At 36.9% G+C, this 18,135-nt stretch overlaps 1 protein-coding gene across 3 annotated transcripts; it reads right to left on the bottom strand.

Moving 5' to 3' along the window:
• Positions 1-11,476: 11,476 nt before the first annotated feature.
• On the bottom strand, positions 11,477-17,376 carry LOC149788870 (allatostatin-A receptor-like). 3 transcript variants are annotated; one of them, XR_016424271.1, is made up of 3 exons: positions 17,095-17,376; positions 12,211-15,413; positions 11,477-12,132 (listed from the first exon to the last, which is right to left on the bottom strand). XR_016424271.1 is itself a non-coding variant. In XM_089974999.1 (2 exons), the coding sequence occupies exon 2, from the start codon at positions 15,317-15,319 to the stop codon at positions 14,243-14,245; it is 1,077 nt and encodes a 358-aa protein (XP_089831125.1). In that variant the 5' UTR covers positions 15,320-15,413; positions 17,095-17,376; the 3' UTR covers positions 11,477-14,242. The 3 variants fall into 3 exon arrangements, 1 of the variants encoding a protein (XP_089831125.1); XR_016424272.1 differs by having other exon boundaries at positions 11,477-12,184; positions 12,237-15,413; XM_089974999.1 differs by having other exon boundaries at positions 11,477-15,413.
• Positions 17,377-18,135: the final 759 nt, after the last annotated feature.

Genomic DNA, 18,135 nt, shown 5'->3' with positions numbered 1-18,135 from the left:
AACCGACCAGAACAATGGAAAAGCATGTATTCCACCAACATATGCGAGAGTTGGAAACTTAAAAGAGGCCCTTGATAATGTGATGAAAGTCATGTGCTTTTTGGAAGGCATATTGAATTTGACAGAGTGGTCTTTTGTTAAGTGGGGGCTAGATCAACTAAAGAAAGGAGAAGAAATGATGAGACAAGTGTTGGCAGAAGAGGTGAAAAGATTAAAGATAACTGGGGTAGAGAGAGAAAGGAAAAAGAAAACAGAAAGTAAAATGAGGAATTTGAAAACATGAATGAAAACTGGATGAAGGTGCAGGAGAAATTTAGATCTATGGGACTTACTGACTGGATGACAGAGAAGAAAATAGAAGAAAGGAATTATTAAGACAGTGAGGAATTGGTGAAAGAAATGGAGAAGATAGAAGAAGAATAAGAAGAATTCAAAGGCCTTTTTCAGGGCCACTCACATGCCTCGAAAAGATTTTCTTTCTTTCCTACAAAATTAATTAGTCGGTTGTATAGTTATTTGTGTGATAGATCAATGTTCATTCATATATGTATGTATGTAATATGTTGTTTGAGTTATATATGTCTATGTCCCGCCAAGCGTTCAAGGTTTTTACCCGCCCTTTGGTCCGATTGAGGTCAGCCTATTTCTACATTCTTACCAATCTTCAGTACCGTGACGTCACCTCACCTGTTCCATTCCTATTATCCCTATTCAACAACCCAACTTTCCCTTGTCCGTATACAAGCCCAATATTCCCCATGTTAAATTCCCACTGTCCGTAAACAACCCCACGACATTTCTGTCTGGATTTTCCATTTTCCTTATAAATCTTGTCCGTAAATAGTACCACTACCTTTTTGACTGGATTTTTCATTGTCCGTATAAATCTGTCCATAAACAGCCCCACGACCTTTTTGAATGGAGTTTGTATTGACCGTAAAAATCTTGTCAGTAAACAGACCAGCGGCCTTTTTGACTGGTTTTTCCATTGTCCGTATAAATCTTGACCGTATATAGCCCCACGACCTTTTTGACTGCTTTTTCCATTGTCCGTAGAAATCTGGTCCGTATACAGCCACCTATTACTACTTATGATGTGACTCGTCAGCTGACATCAGCAATTGCCTTCTCCACGTTGGATAAGAAAACCATATCTTGGTATGCGAAGCAATCGTCAAATTCAAAGTTTTTCAAATATTAAGTATTGAAAGCGAATCCTAAATTGCATTTTTGTGCACGTGAATGCATCTGTCTATGTGTGTGTGTTTTGTTGAAGAAATTTCAATGTAGTTCAATGAGTGGAAAATGGCTGCCATTTACGTTGTGAAACATTTTTAATAAAGTTATCTAATTCATATTCAAATGAACTTAACGATCGTGCTACAACATGAACTATAGCCATACATCAAGCGTTACAAATGAACTTATAGCCAAACTGCAAGCATGATAATACAACTTATAGTCAAGCTACAAGAGAAATATAAATTACACTGGTTAATGTTGGTGTTCGTGTTTTTTGTGGAAGGAGTTTCAGTGCATTTCAATGATTGAAGTTTGGCTGTAATTTCTGAAGCAAACATTTACAATTCTATTTCTCATTCATTTTAAACGAACCTCAAAGTGTTCTACTCTCAGAAACACGAACTTATGGCCGTCGCACAAGCGTGAGAAATGAACCTGAAGCCGCTCTGCAATCATGAAAAATGAACATTTTGCCATGATACAATATGTGAAATGCAAATAATAGGTGATGACGTCGTTGTTATTATCGACGGTGTTTCCGGACTAATCTGTGAAACACATGGCGATTTCCGAGATTGCGTACGTGTTCAGGATGGGACAATAAATGAAAGGATTATGACGAATCTGCATGAGCGATACCGGAGGAACGTTAATCGCCGTTGGAGGCACCACCGGCAGACCTATAACGATCCCTGAGCGATTTAGCAGTTGATGAGGATGTTGTTAACGTCGGCGATGTTGACGGGGAGATCTCCTTTGTGTGTCCCATTTCCGTCTAAAATGGTGACAGCGCTAAAACCTAGAATGGATCCGCTTGAGTTGGACATATTAAATCGCACGATGTACCCTCCGCACGTTTGATTCTGATTTTCAGCGTGGAATAATTGTATTCGATTTTGATATTCACGACGATGTAGGTAATATTATATCCGCCTGGCGAGATCTTGATTGTTTTTGTCTGACCTGTTGATAACGTTTATTGCTTGTGGTGACATTAAAGAAGCTTTTCCATATTTCGGCGGAGGTCAAAGCTACTACTGTTGGTCTAATTCTCACCGTGGAAGTGTTTGAACGTGAATCGAACAACAACGTGGTATCGGCGGGAGCCAATTTTGGAAAACATTTTTTCTGAAACAGGTTTTTCTATTTAAGTGCATGTGACAAACGTTGGCCAACACTTAGATGAAATTTTCGTACAGAATCTGATACTGATCCCGCGTGACAAGCTTGCCATCCAAAAGGTGATTGAAGATATTCACCATCTCCTTGTCAAATTTCACTCCGACATTCCAGTCTTGTTTGGAAGCTATTACCAGTTTTAACCGCGAGACGATCTAGGCTGGAGTTTTATAATACCGGGTGCATTTTCCAGCCTTATGATGTGGCCTTTCCTCCACGTGGGACAATGTAGAAGGTCTTGATGCCATCTACTCATTCCTCAGTATGACGTTTTAAATCTTCATCAGAATTTTGATATCTCCCTAAACCCTTCTGCCCGATGCTGCTAGGTTTTCATCTGTTCTTTCCGCCGGGCAGACTCTAATTATGATGGTGTTTTATGAAGTTTTAATACTGATACTGTAACAGCTGTTTGCAACGACGTCATGGGCAATAAGGGACTTTCACCTGATCGATAGACTTTTTCTCTGACTTTCAGGTCCTCTTTCAGTTCAGCATTGCAATTTTTCAGCTTTTCAAAGCCGCATAATCGTGTGTAAATTCTCGCTCTCGTCCTTGATGTGCTAAATCGACGAGCCGTACTTGTGGTTGATACTACTTAACTAGCGAAGTGCAGCTGCCACTTTATAGTAATTATCCTCGGCATGCGATCCTAACATCACATGATTTTGCATTTCTGGAAGCTTTTCTCTTACAAAATCCTTCAGATATTCTCTGTTTAAAACAGTAGGATCTCTATAACCGATATTGAAAGTCAAACCATTGGAAGCGAGATTAATCTTAATATACTCACGTTTTATTTTCTATTTCCTCTTCCAAAAACTCTTTCTGAAACTTTTCTTTTTTCCTCTGTATCCTGTCTTTACCTTTTTTCCGGCGATTCAAGACTGGCTTCGTTTTTTTTCTACTCTTCTTCTTATCTCTTTTAGTGACGCTGTGGTTTCTTTTTCTTTCTGTTTCATTTTTTTGGTTCTGACTTCCTGTCGTCTCCCTTTTTTATGCTTCAGCAAACAAAACACCAACAATAATACAAAGATTAGCTTGTGCATAACGACATCAATTAAAAAACAAAAAGTATATGGACTTCGCAACCACATGGCGGATGAAGTTTCTGTATTAGAATCATAATAACTCACATACCTCTAGAGCTGAAGATGTGCAAGTCCTTAAGTAGACTGCTCATTGATAGGACGTTTCGTAACGTAAAGATTTCGTCATACCGCTATTTATTTATGCACAGACGATGTAGCCCTACACGGTGTGCGCGCCTGATGAATGTCGGTTTTACCATCGAAAGCACTTTGCACGCGCGACATAGCATCTACCGAACACACTATTTAGAAATATTGTACAATATACATAAATCACCTTGGGTATCGTTATACACAGAAAACGAAACCCGAGTACATATATTTAATTTAAAAAAGGGAGTATACAATTTCGTGACGACGGCGACTTCAGGTTCTAAACAAGATTTATTACCCTCCATCGCGATGCATGCACTGTCTCGGAACGGTATCGAAAAGGCTTGGATGAATCTTATCTACCTGATTAGTATAACATGTCGTTGAAAAAGATCACCAGCCGTCGTCGGCCGCAGAATGTCCTGAAGAAGTTTATTGACCAACGGAGGCTTTAGTCATCGCGTTCTTCGAGACAAAGTCGGTTGGCCGACGTTTCAACGTGATGGTGCTGTAAAATAGTTCGAACCCATTCTGACCACACTGAATATGGCCAAAACGATGTATGATGTGAAACAAGATCAATTGTTGGATACGGTGCGATTGCAGAAGGGGCTCATGCCACTCGCTCCAGAAGTCGACATCTTCGAGATGATGAGACGAGCCGAAACTGAATAAAAGGGAGAAGCTAGGTAGGCTGAATGTTGAAAAAATTGAGGCGAAACGAAGAAGAAACAACCGCCTCTCTGCAGAAAGTGAAACAGGAACAGGTGGCCACCGAGGCTGTTCTCGACACATTCAAAACAGAGGACAACAGAATTCAGCAGGAAAAATAAAAATTTCAGAAAGAGTTTCCGGAAGAGGAGATAGCCCGAACACGTGAGAAGCATAAGTTCACTAGAGCCACAGAACATTCAAAGATTGAAATTGGTTATCAATCAACAAAGAATGGCTGAAAAACTTTTTGTGCAAGAAACGATTCCAGAAATTAATGTCTATGCGACTTTAGGATCGTCTGCCAAGAATAACTGCTTTAATGTGTGTCACTTTCTCAGTAGAGTCAACCACATTTACGGGCCATGGATTGAAAACCATCAGGAAGAGTCCGAATAATATCACACGAAACAATTTCTATACGCTTCGTACTAGGATTATCCTCTCGGGAAATAACATCCTACGATTCGACATCGCTCACTAGACCGGATTACTCAAGGGGTTTAGCGCGAAGACTTATCTGACAAAAAAAGAGTGTACGACGGAGATCTACCCATCAATATCACCTATAGCAATAACATCCTTATCAAATGCTCGATTACTCATCGATCTTTATTCCCAGTGGGATGGCTTCCAATGTGAATTATTCCACCTCGATTAACGTCCATCCATGCTCGCACATGCAAATTCGTCATAATTCTTTCATTTACTATCCAATTAGAAATCACCATGTGGCTGACTAATCAATCTGGAAAAGCCATCGATAACAACCACAAAAGAATCACATTTTAACTTCAAGTCACACGGAAAGTCTGATAACGGCAAAAGGCCGCATAAAGGTACAATGCATTTTAGTGAAAATCCGCGTACAAATGCTCGTAGATTAAATAAAGCAACTATGAGACCTTCACCGAGTAAGAGTACGTGGAGTATCAAGACACCAACATCACCATCTCAATGCGAGCATCAATCAAAAAAATAGATGCGTGACGAACATGTGTACCTAATTCCACATAAGGTCTTTCTGTAAGTCCATGAAAAATACAGACTACCACAAGCCTACAAGCGGACTACTTGGCCAATGCACAGATCACGCTCCAAAAAACGAGTAGGCGTTATTCAAGTCAGCGCAGTAGCAGCTGAAATATCAGACTGTAGAAGAAATTACTGGTTCAGAGATAAAAACACAGAAGCTGAGATGAGCACCAAAGTTCCTGCTAACGCGAATGCGCTTCATACAGTAGCTGTGGAAGATGGAGCTAAAGTGACTGGAATCCTTTCAGAACTAATGTTGCTTATGCACGTACTGCTTTATATAACGTGGGATTCGCAGCTCTGGCCAATATAAGCCAAGAGATCTGCGTGTTACTTCTTCACAGAATCATCTTTGGTGTATGTCTTGATATCTGTACCATCTTCAGAGGCGTCAATCACACGCTGATGCCGGAAAGAGACTCACCCGCTCAATACATGTACATGATCCGCAGCTTCTGATAATTGGCAATTTACCATGACATGGTTGTCGTCGTGGAAGTCCAAAGTCACACCCTCGACAACTTACATGCCCGAACTGTAATCGACGTTGGCCAGATTCACCAAGAATCTGTACTTCGAATAACACCGCATTTACATTCAGCAGTTTCTTGCAGTTCAGGACACAACGTCGTGGAGATTCGCCACCAATCCAGGCAGCGAACTTACCAGACACGTCTTTGTCGCGTTACAGCTGGCAGCACATTGTAACAAAGCTCAACCACAACTCAAAACAAGCACATTTTTAAAAACGTTGATCTGTCTCGCATTCGCGTTCGCATTAACTCCAAACAATACCCAGACCGAGAACTCGAATGCAACGTCGCAGTCGCTACCCGAAATTTTGCTTGTGCGTACGTGAGGGTGATGGATGCCATGCAGAAGTATCAAAACGTATACACAGATACGCGGATCTCGCTGGATGGTTTCGCTAACTTGTATCCCATCTTCCGTTTCGATGTCTCCAAACAGTCCGAACATCTCAAAGACTCTCCTGCAGACATCGAAATCCAATGGACTGTCCCTCCAGGAGCGGGTTAGCTCTCTTAAGCATTAGACACCTCAGACCTACGCTGAACGCACTCATCGAATAAATGAATATCCTTTTATAGACAGAGAAGCCCAGAAAAAAATGTCATCTCAGAGTAGACGTGATGTAGGCTCCCTTACCACTGCCATCATTCCCGTTGTCAAGACCATAGCTACGAGGTTATTTGATTCCATCCTTCCACCGTTAGAACTGGATGCAGCCACATGAGCTAAAACCGTAGATGTTCATAAAGCAGTCATGGATGAGCAACGGAATGCATGTCAGCAGAGTTTATGGAAGAGAACGGCAAAAGCGTGTCACCTCATCAAGCGGCAATACCAATCGTCGCAACCCACGAAAAAATATCATTTTATATAACGTCGTATCGGACGTTACAGTCAAAGTCATGATGTCACCACACCAGAAGAAAAGTATTTATGTGGCAGCCACATACAAAAGACCTGCATCCATCCGACTTAAAGCCTCGGCACTCCTCGGACTCAATCACATCATGCTGACTCAGCGTCAAGCCACTTCTGTGGCTAAACATAAGCCAACTCGTAAAGGCATCGTTCTGAAATAGCCTGCGTCTCAACTGTCCACACAAAGAGGATTTATCGGACCTCTGTTAGCTGAAATCGCTGAACGTTAATGCCCGGATTTCTCGGCATCGGAAAAGGACTCTAGCCGCCAAGAATCACGAGGGGCAAGATGAGGAAAAACAAGATATTAGGCAACTTCGATCTGGTGAATCTCTTAGGATACATCATCCCCATTTTCGCGGTGTCTTTTCTAAAGATCAAGTTCCTGAGCACATCACCTCCGACGAGATCTGCGTCATTAACCTGCAAAGTTATTACGATAGACAGGGCACACACTGGGTCGCCATCGACAACCATCTTCATTCGGACCATATGGAGTATTTCAATTCGTTTGGTTTACCTCTGTCATCGATGTGTTCAGCAAATTTGTCTGGGTCATTCCTCTCTGACACAAAAAAGAAAAATCCGTCGTGGAAGCACTGGATAGCCTAATAAGAGTACAAAAACCCATTAAACTCATGCCATGGAACTGAATTTTATAACAAAACCGTCTCAGATTGGCGTTAAAAAATATTATCACCTTGTACAGCACCCATAATCCCCTCAAAGTCTCGAACGGTTTTACAGAACTCTCAAACATCGCATGTGGAAGAAATTCAACAGTTATAATACCCACCCATACTTAGATTTCCTGCCCGAGTTCGTCGACCAATACAATCATATCTGGCATCGAAGCATTCGAATGCTACAGCAGAAGCGTCTTACAAACATCAAAAGCAATAGGTCGCAGAGACTTTATTTTTTAGATCGAATTTCAAAGTAGGGGATCACGGCGGAATCAGCAGATAAAAATCCAGGTTCGAGAAGGAAACCCCCCCCCCCCGCACTGGCCTGTACAAGTCTTCTTCTTCGATACCGTTCAAAAACCATTCCCATAAACAACACACTCCAAGATTCGTCAGGAGAACCCAGCCAAAGGTCTTTTTATGAGCATGAATTACATAAAAACAAGCCAGGATGCCTTCAGAGTTGTAAAAGTAATCTCTACCCAAGGGAAAAAGTCGCTCGTCAAGCGGCTTTGCTATCCTGAACAATTCAACGGGTGGATTCCCACAACTTACATTACTAATATAGCGCTTCCGAAAAAATCTTATCATACTCCTCCATCAAGCTCTTCGCAGAGACTGTCTTGTATTACAAAGCATGCTCGTAAAGACCCATCCTCTCAAAGATACGCTTGAACACATACTCGAATTTTTTGAAGTTCGCACGACCCACCGATTCAACCTGTTCACCCAATAATAAAACTCATTTCGCTGAGACTTCTCCAAATGAAAACGCTGAAACTTATTTTTGATGTAATACTGCCGATTGTATCTCTGCAGTGGACGCTGGTGACTGTGACTACACTTCATCCACTCTTCCAGCTCCTCTTCGCAATAAATCATAACTCAGATCCTTATTCGCATACACTATCAACTCTTTCGCACGCTTCAATAATCCATGAGACGACGCCTCGTTTAATTCGAACTCTGGACCTTTGCTCTCCTCACACAAACCCAATTTACCTACACTCCAGGGATAACAAGGAAGTGACATCTTTACAAACACGCCTCTAATACACCGACATAAGAAAGTGAGATAGGATGGATAAAAAAAGATAAGGGAAAAAAAAGAGCCAGAATGGTCCAGAACCTCCATTACCCAGTAGTATAGATCCATTGGGACACTCGACCACTCTTTTATCGCTATAAAAATAGTCCAGAACCTCTATTTATATATTACTGATGTCCTGTTCTAAGTTTCTTATGTCTTACATTACCATGGTGGAGTGAGAAACACATTTTGTGTTTTGTTTTTCTTCACTTAAGTATAATGTGTTCAATGCATACGATTAAATGTGAAATAGCTTGTCCTGTATAGAACTTTTTTAAATATATTTTATTCAGTGGTGCAACAGTCAGTCAGCGGATCGATTAACGAAGTAGACACATGTTCGTTTTCTCTTTCTCTCATTCTCATAAAAGGCAATCAACAATGTTACTTTGGTTATATAAATACATTGAAAAATCCCATTTCACTTGTTTAGTAAAAAAAATTATTTATTTTTTTTATTTTTTGCTTGGGGTTTAAACCTATTTTAGCACACTATCAAATATATATGGTGGAGATTATAATGAGTGGAGGAAGAACACGGTAAGAACAACCAGTCCAAGTGCAGTTACCGGCAAGCTTTCTCATATACCCATATTTGTTGACACAAGAAAAATGATCCCACTCTAAAGCGTGAAATGGCATTGATCGTTCAAGGCGACCTCTATAGATAACTCGGCTATCTGAGATACCCGCGAAGAAGAAACATTTGACACTTTCGTTCGTGATGACGTTATATATATATATATATATATATATATATATATATATATATATATATATATATATATATATGTATATGTATATATATATATATATATATATATATATATATATATATATATATATATATATATATATATCCTGCAAGTCTAATTTATTACAAGAATACACGTTAGTTCAGGTTACCTTTATTTATTTCTCTGAAACAAATATACATGCACCAACATTTCCAGTGGACCTAAGATGGTATAACAATATCTAAGATGGTATAACAATATCTAAGAAATATTAGATCAGTGTCTTAGAATTTTTATACAGGATGCGTGTGAACAGATTTATTTAAATATGCATCAAGTTGTCGGTTTGCTTTTCTGATAGCAAAAATACTGAGCGCTCAGACATACGTGTATATATATTCTGGTCAACCCTTCAATCACCACGCAACATTGTAATTTCTCTTTTCATTAGACAACAAATGAACGAAAGGACTTATATAGCAACACTGGTATATATGCTTGAAATGTAATACCGGACGAAAGCGTCATATTATATCAATAAGTAAATATTTTCCCAAGTCTTAAGTTTCTTTTTTATTCAACTTGGATAGTATGGTTTTATGTGGTATGCAATATTATGATTAAAACTTCACTGCTTCATATTATAAATTGTTATATGTTAATGAGTTTCTTTACGGAGCGAATCCAACTCTCGCGTCAATTCTGCTAGAAGACGCTTGTTTTCCCCTTATTTCCAATGAATTCTAGACAATAACCGTTGTCTACTGAAAGCCCTAATACCGCGCCAAGACTATAAATTCTTTCACTCTAATCAATGATTTACTTTACATTTGCATTGCTTCTACTTGTTAACATTCCGTAACGTGAGGGCAATACTTCACACCGTGAAATTACATATCACAATCTAAACACCAAATACGGTGAACTATTTTTCTATCCTATCTTGGTTCAGCCTAACAGCTATTTTGAGCCTCATTTCACACGTGCCTTTACACCATATTTACCATAATGAAAACAGTAAAATGCGTATCGTAATAATAGAAAAATCTCTCTTCGGTCATTCAATTGCACAAAAGATCAATCCTTATCACAAGTATTTTACTTGGAGATACAGAATCAATCAAAGCCTTTAGATTTACATAGGAACTACTAGGCACCATGCCTTCTTATCCGGCTCTGACCTGAACTCAACTACGAAACCAGATCATGCTATCAAGAAATCTCATCAATACTGCACAATGTGACGTTTGCCCATAGATATTTGCTAATTACTCAGGCGGAGAAAGATTTCTTCGACACCGACATCCCACAATCAATCAACCAACCACTAAATGTTATAAAAAAAATCTATAAAATGCAGACGTTAGTAAGAACGGCGCAAGCCCTGGATGTATAGCAATATTCCTAATGTAGGCGCCATTACATTTGATATTTGTGGGGAAAAATGTGACAAAGGAAGACAAACTTTCGTTGTGGTTTTCTATTTTAAAATTTTCCTTCTCAATATCTATATTTTATCATTTTATTCAAATTATCCTCTGTTTCCTTTCCGCAAGATTCAAACACGCAACGTTTGTTCTTGCTATGACCATCTCATAGCAAATGAATGTTATAAATACAAAGTGCTTGAAGTCGATAAAGCATGAGGAAAATTTTAATCCTGAAGAATTTAGTTTATTGATATTCCTTTCAACTTGTATCTGCTGTCTGAAGTTCTTTTATTCTTTTTAAAACCTGGATTGTCTCTAAAACCACGTAGATCATAATCAGTCCTTTCCAGACTGTCATCGATTATACGGTTCTTATTTGGATGATGCAAGTCAGTCTTTTGAGGGATATTGGATATGACGACAGCCTGAAGTTATCGGGAATCAGAACTGAATTCGACTGAGACAAAGAAATATGCGAAGCTACCTTTACCTTTCTCAGAGTCAAAGAATATTTGTTCAGATCCAAACTTTTTACCTTCTGTCCAGATACAACTGACACTACAGTCTGAATTACATTTCTGTGTTTTAATTATTTGTGTACTGGAATGAGATTGTGATTGTGGAGTTTGCGGTTGTTGATTTAGGCCATGGTGGGAAAAGAAATGGAAGGAAAGGACACAGAGAAAGAGTATTCAGTTGAAGGGAAGTATCAAATAGTACATAACATCCATGATTCGGATAAATAGCGACATTCAATGATTTATGCTAAGTTTATGTAAATATAAAAGGATTATAAAGTACGACAGAACAAAACTAGTTCAGTTCTCCATGCACTGAAGTCAATAAGTCACTCACTGCTTTGACCAATGGTCATTCTTTTTTAAATCCACACACAATATATAAACAATTTAGTAGATATTATTCGATGAATTCATCAGACAGCAATCAGAAAAAATATTTTAAATAATTTATCCAACATTTTCAAATTACATTATCTAAGTTTATGATCTGTTTGACACAATTTTCCATCATCATTAATATAGTAACTCAATAGTATAAATGTATGAAGTTCCAACTGAACTCCAGTGGTGTTCAAAATACATTCCAGTATAGAATGTGTTAATGTGCCAATTTCAGAAATATGGTGATGTGCTTACAGTCGTTTGGCGTATTATACTAATATAATTCAAAATGTCCATTACTGAATTCACTATAATTCAATGATAAGAATATTTGAGAGCACTTTGTAGTTCCAGTACATAATAATTTGAATAAATAATCATACCAAACTAAACAGTGAACACAACAATAAGACTTATTCCGCTGTGGATGTTAAGGCAAGAATAAATAATTCTTAAGAAAACAATTTTGTATACCCCTCCATTTGACCTAGTTAATATACCCCTCAACTTCACCTAGTTTGTATACCCCTCCACTTCACCTAGTTTGTATACCCCTCCACTTCACCTAGTTTGTATACCCCTCCACTTCACCTAGGTCGCAATTAATATTTCTGGAAATACTCTGAAGACTTACTTTCTAAGGTCACAGCTAGGAATACATCTTTAACTCAGTCTGAAGTAAACATGAATATTAAATCTTTTCACAGAGAATACTGACTATGCATTATAATGTTTACAATATAAATGCCACTGGTCAGGTAGACCATGAATTTGATTTTTGATAAATTGTAATTACAAAATACAGATATACATAGACTTATTATTAAGAAAAGCAAACGAACCATACAAATTTAATATACAAATCACCTTCTCTCGTAAAGCAAAAGAAAAAATTATACAATAAAGCTTTCTTTTATACATTTGTCAAATATACATTTAATTGAAATTTTAAAAGATTACTCTTTATAAATGACACCAAATATACATGAAATAATATAATACTTATACACATGTAAAAGCGCATCTGCAGTTTGATTATCTTTCCTTTGAAGTGCCTGAAATATTGCAATCCTGCAATATCAAACTCCACCAAAATCATCTCTGATTTTTGTTTGTTGTCTCTTTCTGATGCAGGTAAGTGTGTTATGATCACTGAATTCAAGAACTGGAACAGGAGCTGAATTAATATACTCTTCAAAGGATGGCAAAACCGATATCAAAGCCAAACATTTCTTCTCGGCTGTGGAATAATTTCTCTGCTCTTCTTTAATTGTTCAGAAAAATAACACACTAGATGATATTCACTTTTTTATCTTTTCGAATCAATGCCTCACAAACCCCATCAACACTTGCATCAAGAGACATTTGTAATAATTGACTGCAATTAGGGGCTGAAAAAACTGATGCACTCTTGGGTATTAATTTGAAAGTATATAAAGCCTCCTGACATTTTCCAGACAAATACAACTTGTTTTTCTACTCAACAAATTGGTCAGGGACTCAGGAATTATAGAAATGTACGATAGCATTACAGCCATACTCAAACATCGCATCAGTTGCACTCATCAAAATCCTAATATCATTTTGCAGACCAATGAAACTTAGTTTTTTACTCAAACAATTAGTCAGGAGTTCAACAGTGAATGAAAAATGGGAACACAGTTTCCGATAATATTAAGCCTTACCCAAAATCGCATATTATATATATATATATATATATATATATATATATATATATATATATATATATATATATATATATATATATATATATGCATTTCATTTAGAGACACATCTGGGTTCCATGCTGCATGAGTTGACTTGCCGTCTCGTCACTTCAATAGTCAGCATCCGGTTTCAAGTTGTTTTAGTTCTTTAGTTTTCGATAATTAGTCAAACCCTTGGTACTCTACTTAAAACATATGTACGTGTAAGACCTTTGTTAGGCGACGCACATGATATAAGTGACAAAAAGTTTATAGAAACTCAAAACTTTTATATATTACACTGACAGGTAAGATATGCAAGTAAAGAGTAAAATAACGAAAACAATGGGCCAAAACAAATTTAAAAAGAGTAAAATAGTCTAAAACAAAATCCGATGATACTCAAGATACAGATATGCAAGCTATTTGTCCAAGCGTTTGTAACAAAATAATCAAGTGCATAGAGTAAGAACCTGCACTCTGCACATAGTCACGCATTATTGTCACTGAAGTCCTTCTCCCAAAAGTAACGGATCTCTGGTACAAAATCAAATGCAAATGGCACAAGCATGATTCCTGTCCTTTAAAGCCTTAGTTCGACTTTAGGATTTTGTAAAATTATTTGAAACACAAATGAAAGTAGGTCCGGTTATTAACTGATGTCCTGTCTGATGCCAAGAATCTACGCTGACACATTTATTCTACTATGAAGTATTCCAACATGGACATGTTTGAGGTCCGCACATTTCTGTCCGTACATAAAGTATGTTTGCAAATCCTAGTGTCTTTATTCCAAGAAGCAATAACTGTATTCTATTGCGAATGTTAGTTTCATATATCTGATGACCAACCGTACGTTTAGCAACGTGTACGTTTATACTAAGAACGTATTTATATCATAAAAGATGTGGTATTCACCGAGCTATAACCGGCACGTTGAAGCTCTATCGTCTTTCTACAGCAGACCATGTTTTTAATGCCGTTCCAAAATGTACGTGTGTAGAATGTGTACAATATAGGATTAATACAGCAATTCATGTACGCCATGCATTTAACTGCATATACTATTGATGCAATTGTCAGAGTTATGTGTTCCTTCTTTGAGACATGAGTATAGAGCAGAATAATATGAAGCGGCAGCCAACATACCGCAAAGACTGTCACCAGCAAAATCACCATCTTTGTGACACGTTTCCTAGATTGAAATTGACCATGGTCTCCCTGATTGTACGGTCCACGAGACTTTCCAGTTAGGAAAACTTTCAACATATGCCCATATAGAACACACAACACAATTAGTGGCAAGAGATAGGAAAACATAAATAAGCATATGGAAAAGCGAGAAGCATCTTCGAAATGGATAGCACAAACCTTTCCTTGTTCATCAATACTTTCTGGGTTTATATTTACTTCTTCAGCCATAAATAGCAAGGGAATATTTCCTAATATTACGAGGCTCCATAAGACAACAAGTGCAATGTAGCAGTTTCGTTTTGTACGCAGCATAATGGCTCTGATTGGATGTACCAAAGCAATGTATCTGTCCAAGGAAACGAGAACAAGTATATACATCCTTGCAAAGTAGCAGACATATTCTAGATATGTGTGAATCCGGCACCAAATGTCCCCAAACGGCCAGAAGTGTAAAACAGGGTATACGGCTTTGAAGGAAACACAAAAAACAACGTAGAGTAGATCCACTATTGCCAGGTTCAATATGAAGTACTTTGTAATTCCTCTAATTGCCTTATGGAGCAGAATAACAGTTATTGTCAGGATGTTGCCAACCAATCCAAATATAGTGATCAGTCCAAATAATACTGGGATGAGGATTCTTGTTAAATTTATAAATTTTAAAGCCTCTTCAAATTCTTCCAAATCCATATAATATGTAATGTTATCTGTTGAGCTGTTCCAGAAATGAATACTATCAACATCATAGTACATCAGTGTTTCTGTACTTTCCATTGTTGCTGCTGGTGATATTACGTTGCTTGTTGTAATCTGTTGGAGTTGTTGTGATATATTAAGAATAAGGTTTCCCTCTATTTGTCCCTTTTCTCTGTGAAGAATAAATACATAATTATTAGGTCCATTATTTGTCAAGAAGAAATACATGTATGCAAAGTAGCCATGGGTTTTCTTATTTTAATTACACCTAAAATATGACGAAATTTGAAAGTACAATATTAGTAAGAGTAGCGTTTTAGAACTTGATACACACGACATGGAAGTGGTCAAAACATTGGAAGAAATTGGAAAAGTGAAAACCGGTACCACTGTTTTATAAAAACCTTAGACACAAAACACGAAATTGTTCGAAACATCAAACGGTAATGATTAACAATGTTACCTTAGATTTTTAGGCCGTTTTAGTCTCAATCGTTTTATTTGTAACAAACCAATGCATGCAACAGGCTTGAAACTTTATTTTTATATTGCAAGCTGTCAGAGTTCGAAAGTAACCAATCCAATTTATGCATGCATCGTTCAGCTTGCTAAGGTGAACATCTAAGATATATTGATTTCCCGTAAATAGTGCAATGCATTTCCTACGTTTAGATTAGGAAGGTTTCATTAAGTGCTTACATGCAACACCGTACATATAATACAGTATATATATTGTGTATACATTATGATTTCTTTTTCGTTTTTACAACCCTTCAATTTTGATTAATAGAATTATAACAATTACGAGATATTGCGTGTCCCTACTTACCATCAACCAAAAAAAAAAACAAAAAAAAAACAATTATTTTGAGGAATACAAATATATGTGATTACCTTCAGCAGTTAACATTACACATCCAAAATCACCTGAAGTGATCAAAGGAGGAAATCAAGACCATGAACTGAATAAAAATTCCTTACAATACCGCCGAAATAACAGCGCACTCGGTAAAAAGGAAATATAATAATGGAATTCCTTTCTTCTACGATCATGTCTCAAAGGAAGGAGTCATCGATTTATTACCCAATGCAAATTTAAATAACTTTCATAGCACCTTTATTATAGTTCAGAGTTATTATTTGAAACACCCAAGTCTATCTTTGCTAGTGATTATTGTTAAAAATGACAGTTTCGGGCTATCAGGACGCCATGGTGGAGGTAAATTAAACTATATATGTGTGTTCAGGTTCTGAACGTACATGTTCAAAGTTCGTTTGTATCCCTCATATATATATATATATATATATATATATATATATATATATATATATATATATATATATATATATCGTGTTTACCATTTTGATTGCATTATGTTGAGAGTTGAGTATTTCGATATTCGATTGCGGACTGCAGTTCGGATAAATCTTCATCTCTTAATGTTGGGCAAAGGGCAAGTTGGTGTGCCAATGGCATTACATAGAGAGATAAAATATTTGGTTGTTGGGATGTTATCAGTTAGATCATAATTAACATGGTTAAAATGTAGAAAGTGGTGACAAAAAATGAATTGTGTTTTCAATTTTAGTTAAGGAAAACCTAAACGTGACCTACGGAGAAAAATGACTATATCTGTGTGTTGAAGTAACGTCAACCATCCATAACTGATTACATATTCAATTTGGTAATTAGCATGACAAGAATAGGCTGGTCTCTGGAAAGTCATTATAATGTTATATGTAATATTTTCAGATTGCATTGTGACAAGGAAAATGATCGAATTAAAGATGTCATCCATCATTGCAATTAAAGTTTCTCAGTCGGAAGCATATATTTATACGTGAAGCCTTACCTATTTTTCAGTTAAGTTGTATCCTGTATTTGTCTTGGCTGTATCCTACATTGTCTTGGGCGTATCCTATATTTGTCCTGATTGTAACCTATATGGCTTTTATTGCATCCTATATTTCTCGGTTTATGTCCAAAAGCAGATACATATATTCAAACAGATGCAGGAAACAGTACACACAAAGCGCAATGAAGTTTGTAGCAATTTAAGAGCTCGTTAAAGAAGCATTGCACAAGGTCACGTGATATGAACGAATCTGAAACTTTGACATATCGCGATGATTGTAGAATGTACACGTGCGGTTGGCAAAATTAAGACTGACTAGAAAATTAAAAATCTAGGTCGTGCCAGGCCCTAGCATAAGAAATATACATGATAATGTTTTAATATAATCAGATATGATTCAGATACATACGTCCATATGATAACTTATGTATGCTCACGTTTGAATTAGATAATTATGGTATATTCCTAAATGTAGGAAAATCATACAGTTTTAAATGTAAAACCATCCTAATAATAAAAGTGCAATAAAGTCATATGCACATATAATAATAATAATAATAGTAATAATAGTAATAATAATACTGATAATAATAATAATAATAATGAGGACTTTGTATAGCGCCTAATATGTAGAAGCACTAAGCGCTTTACAACATTTGACAACACCTATAAGATAAAAAAAACATAATGATATGATTACAAACAGAAACACCATGAAATTAGAAAACATTAAAAAAAACATGCTGAGAATATTTAAGGTAGGAAACATTATTAGGTCTTTAAGTTTGTTCTTGCTGTCGAAATAAGTGAGTTTTGATAGCCCTTTTGAATGTGATCACTGTGTATTTGTGTCTAAGTTCAGTGGGCAATTCATTCCACCTTGCTTGGCCCTGGTATGCAAAAGAACGCTGCATAAACAGGTATAGCGACAGCCTCATTTGAAAGACCAAGAGATTATATATTTAGCGAAATTATATATTTTACTTTATACTGTACCATTACAAATATATACTTTGTCAAGCAAAATCAATATTCTAA

This window comes from Sinohyriopsis cumingii, chromosome 11 (genome assembly GCF_028554795.1).
Source record: "Sinohyriopsis cumingii isolate HCF-2022 chromosome 11, ASM2855479v2, whole genome shotgun sequence".
NCBI lineage: Eukaryota > Metazoa > Mollusca > Bivalvia > Unionida > Unionidae > Sinohyriopsis > Sinohyriopsis cumingii.
This window is presented reverse-complemented; position numbering and strand designations above follow the sequence as displayed.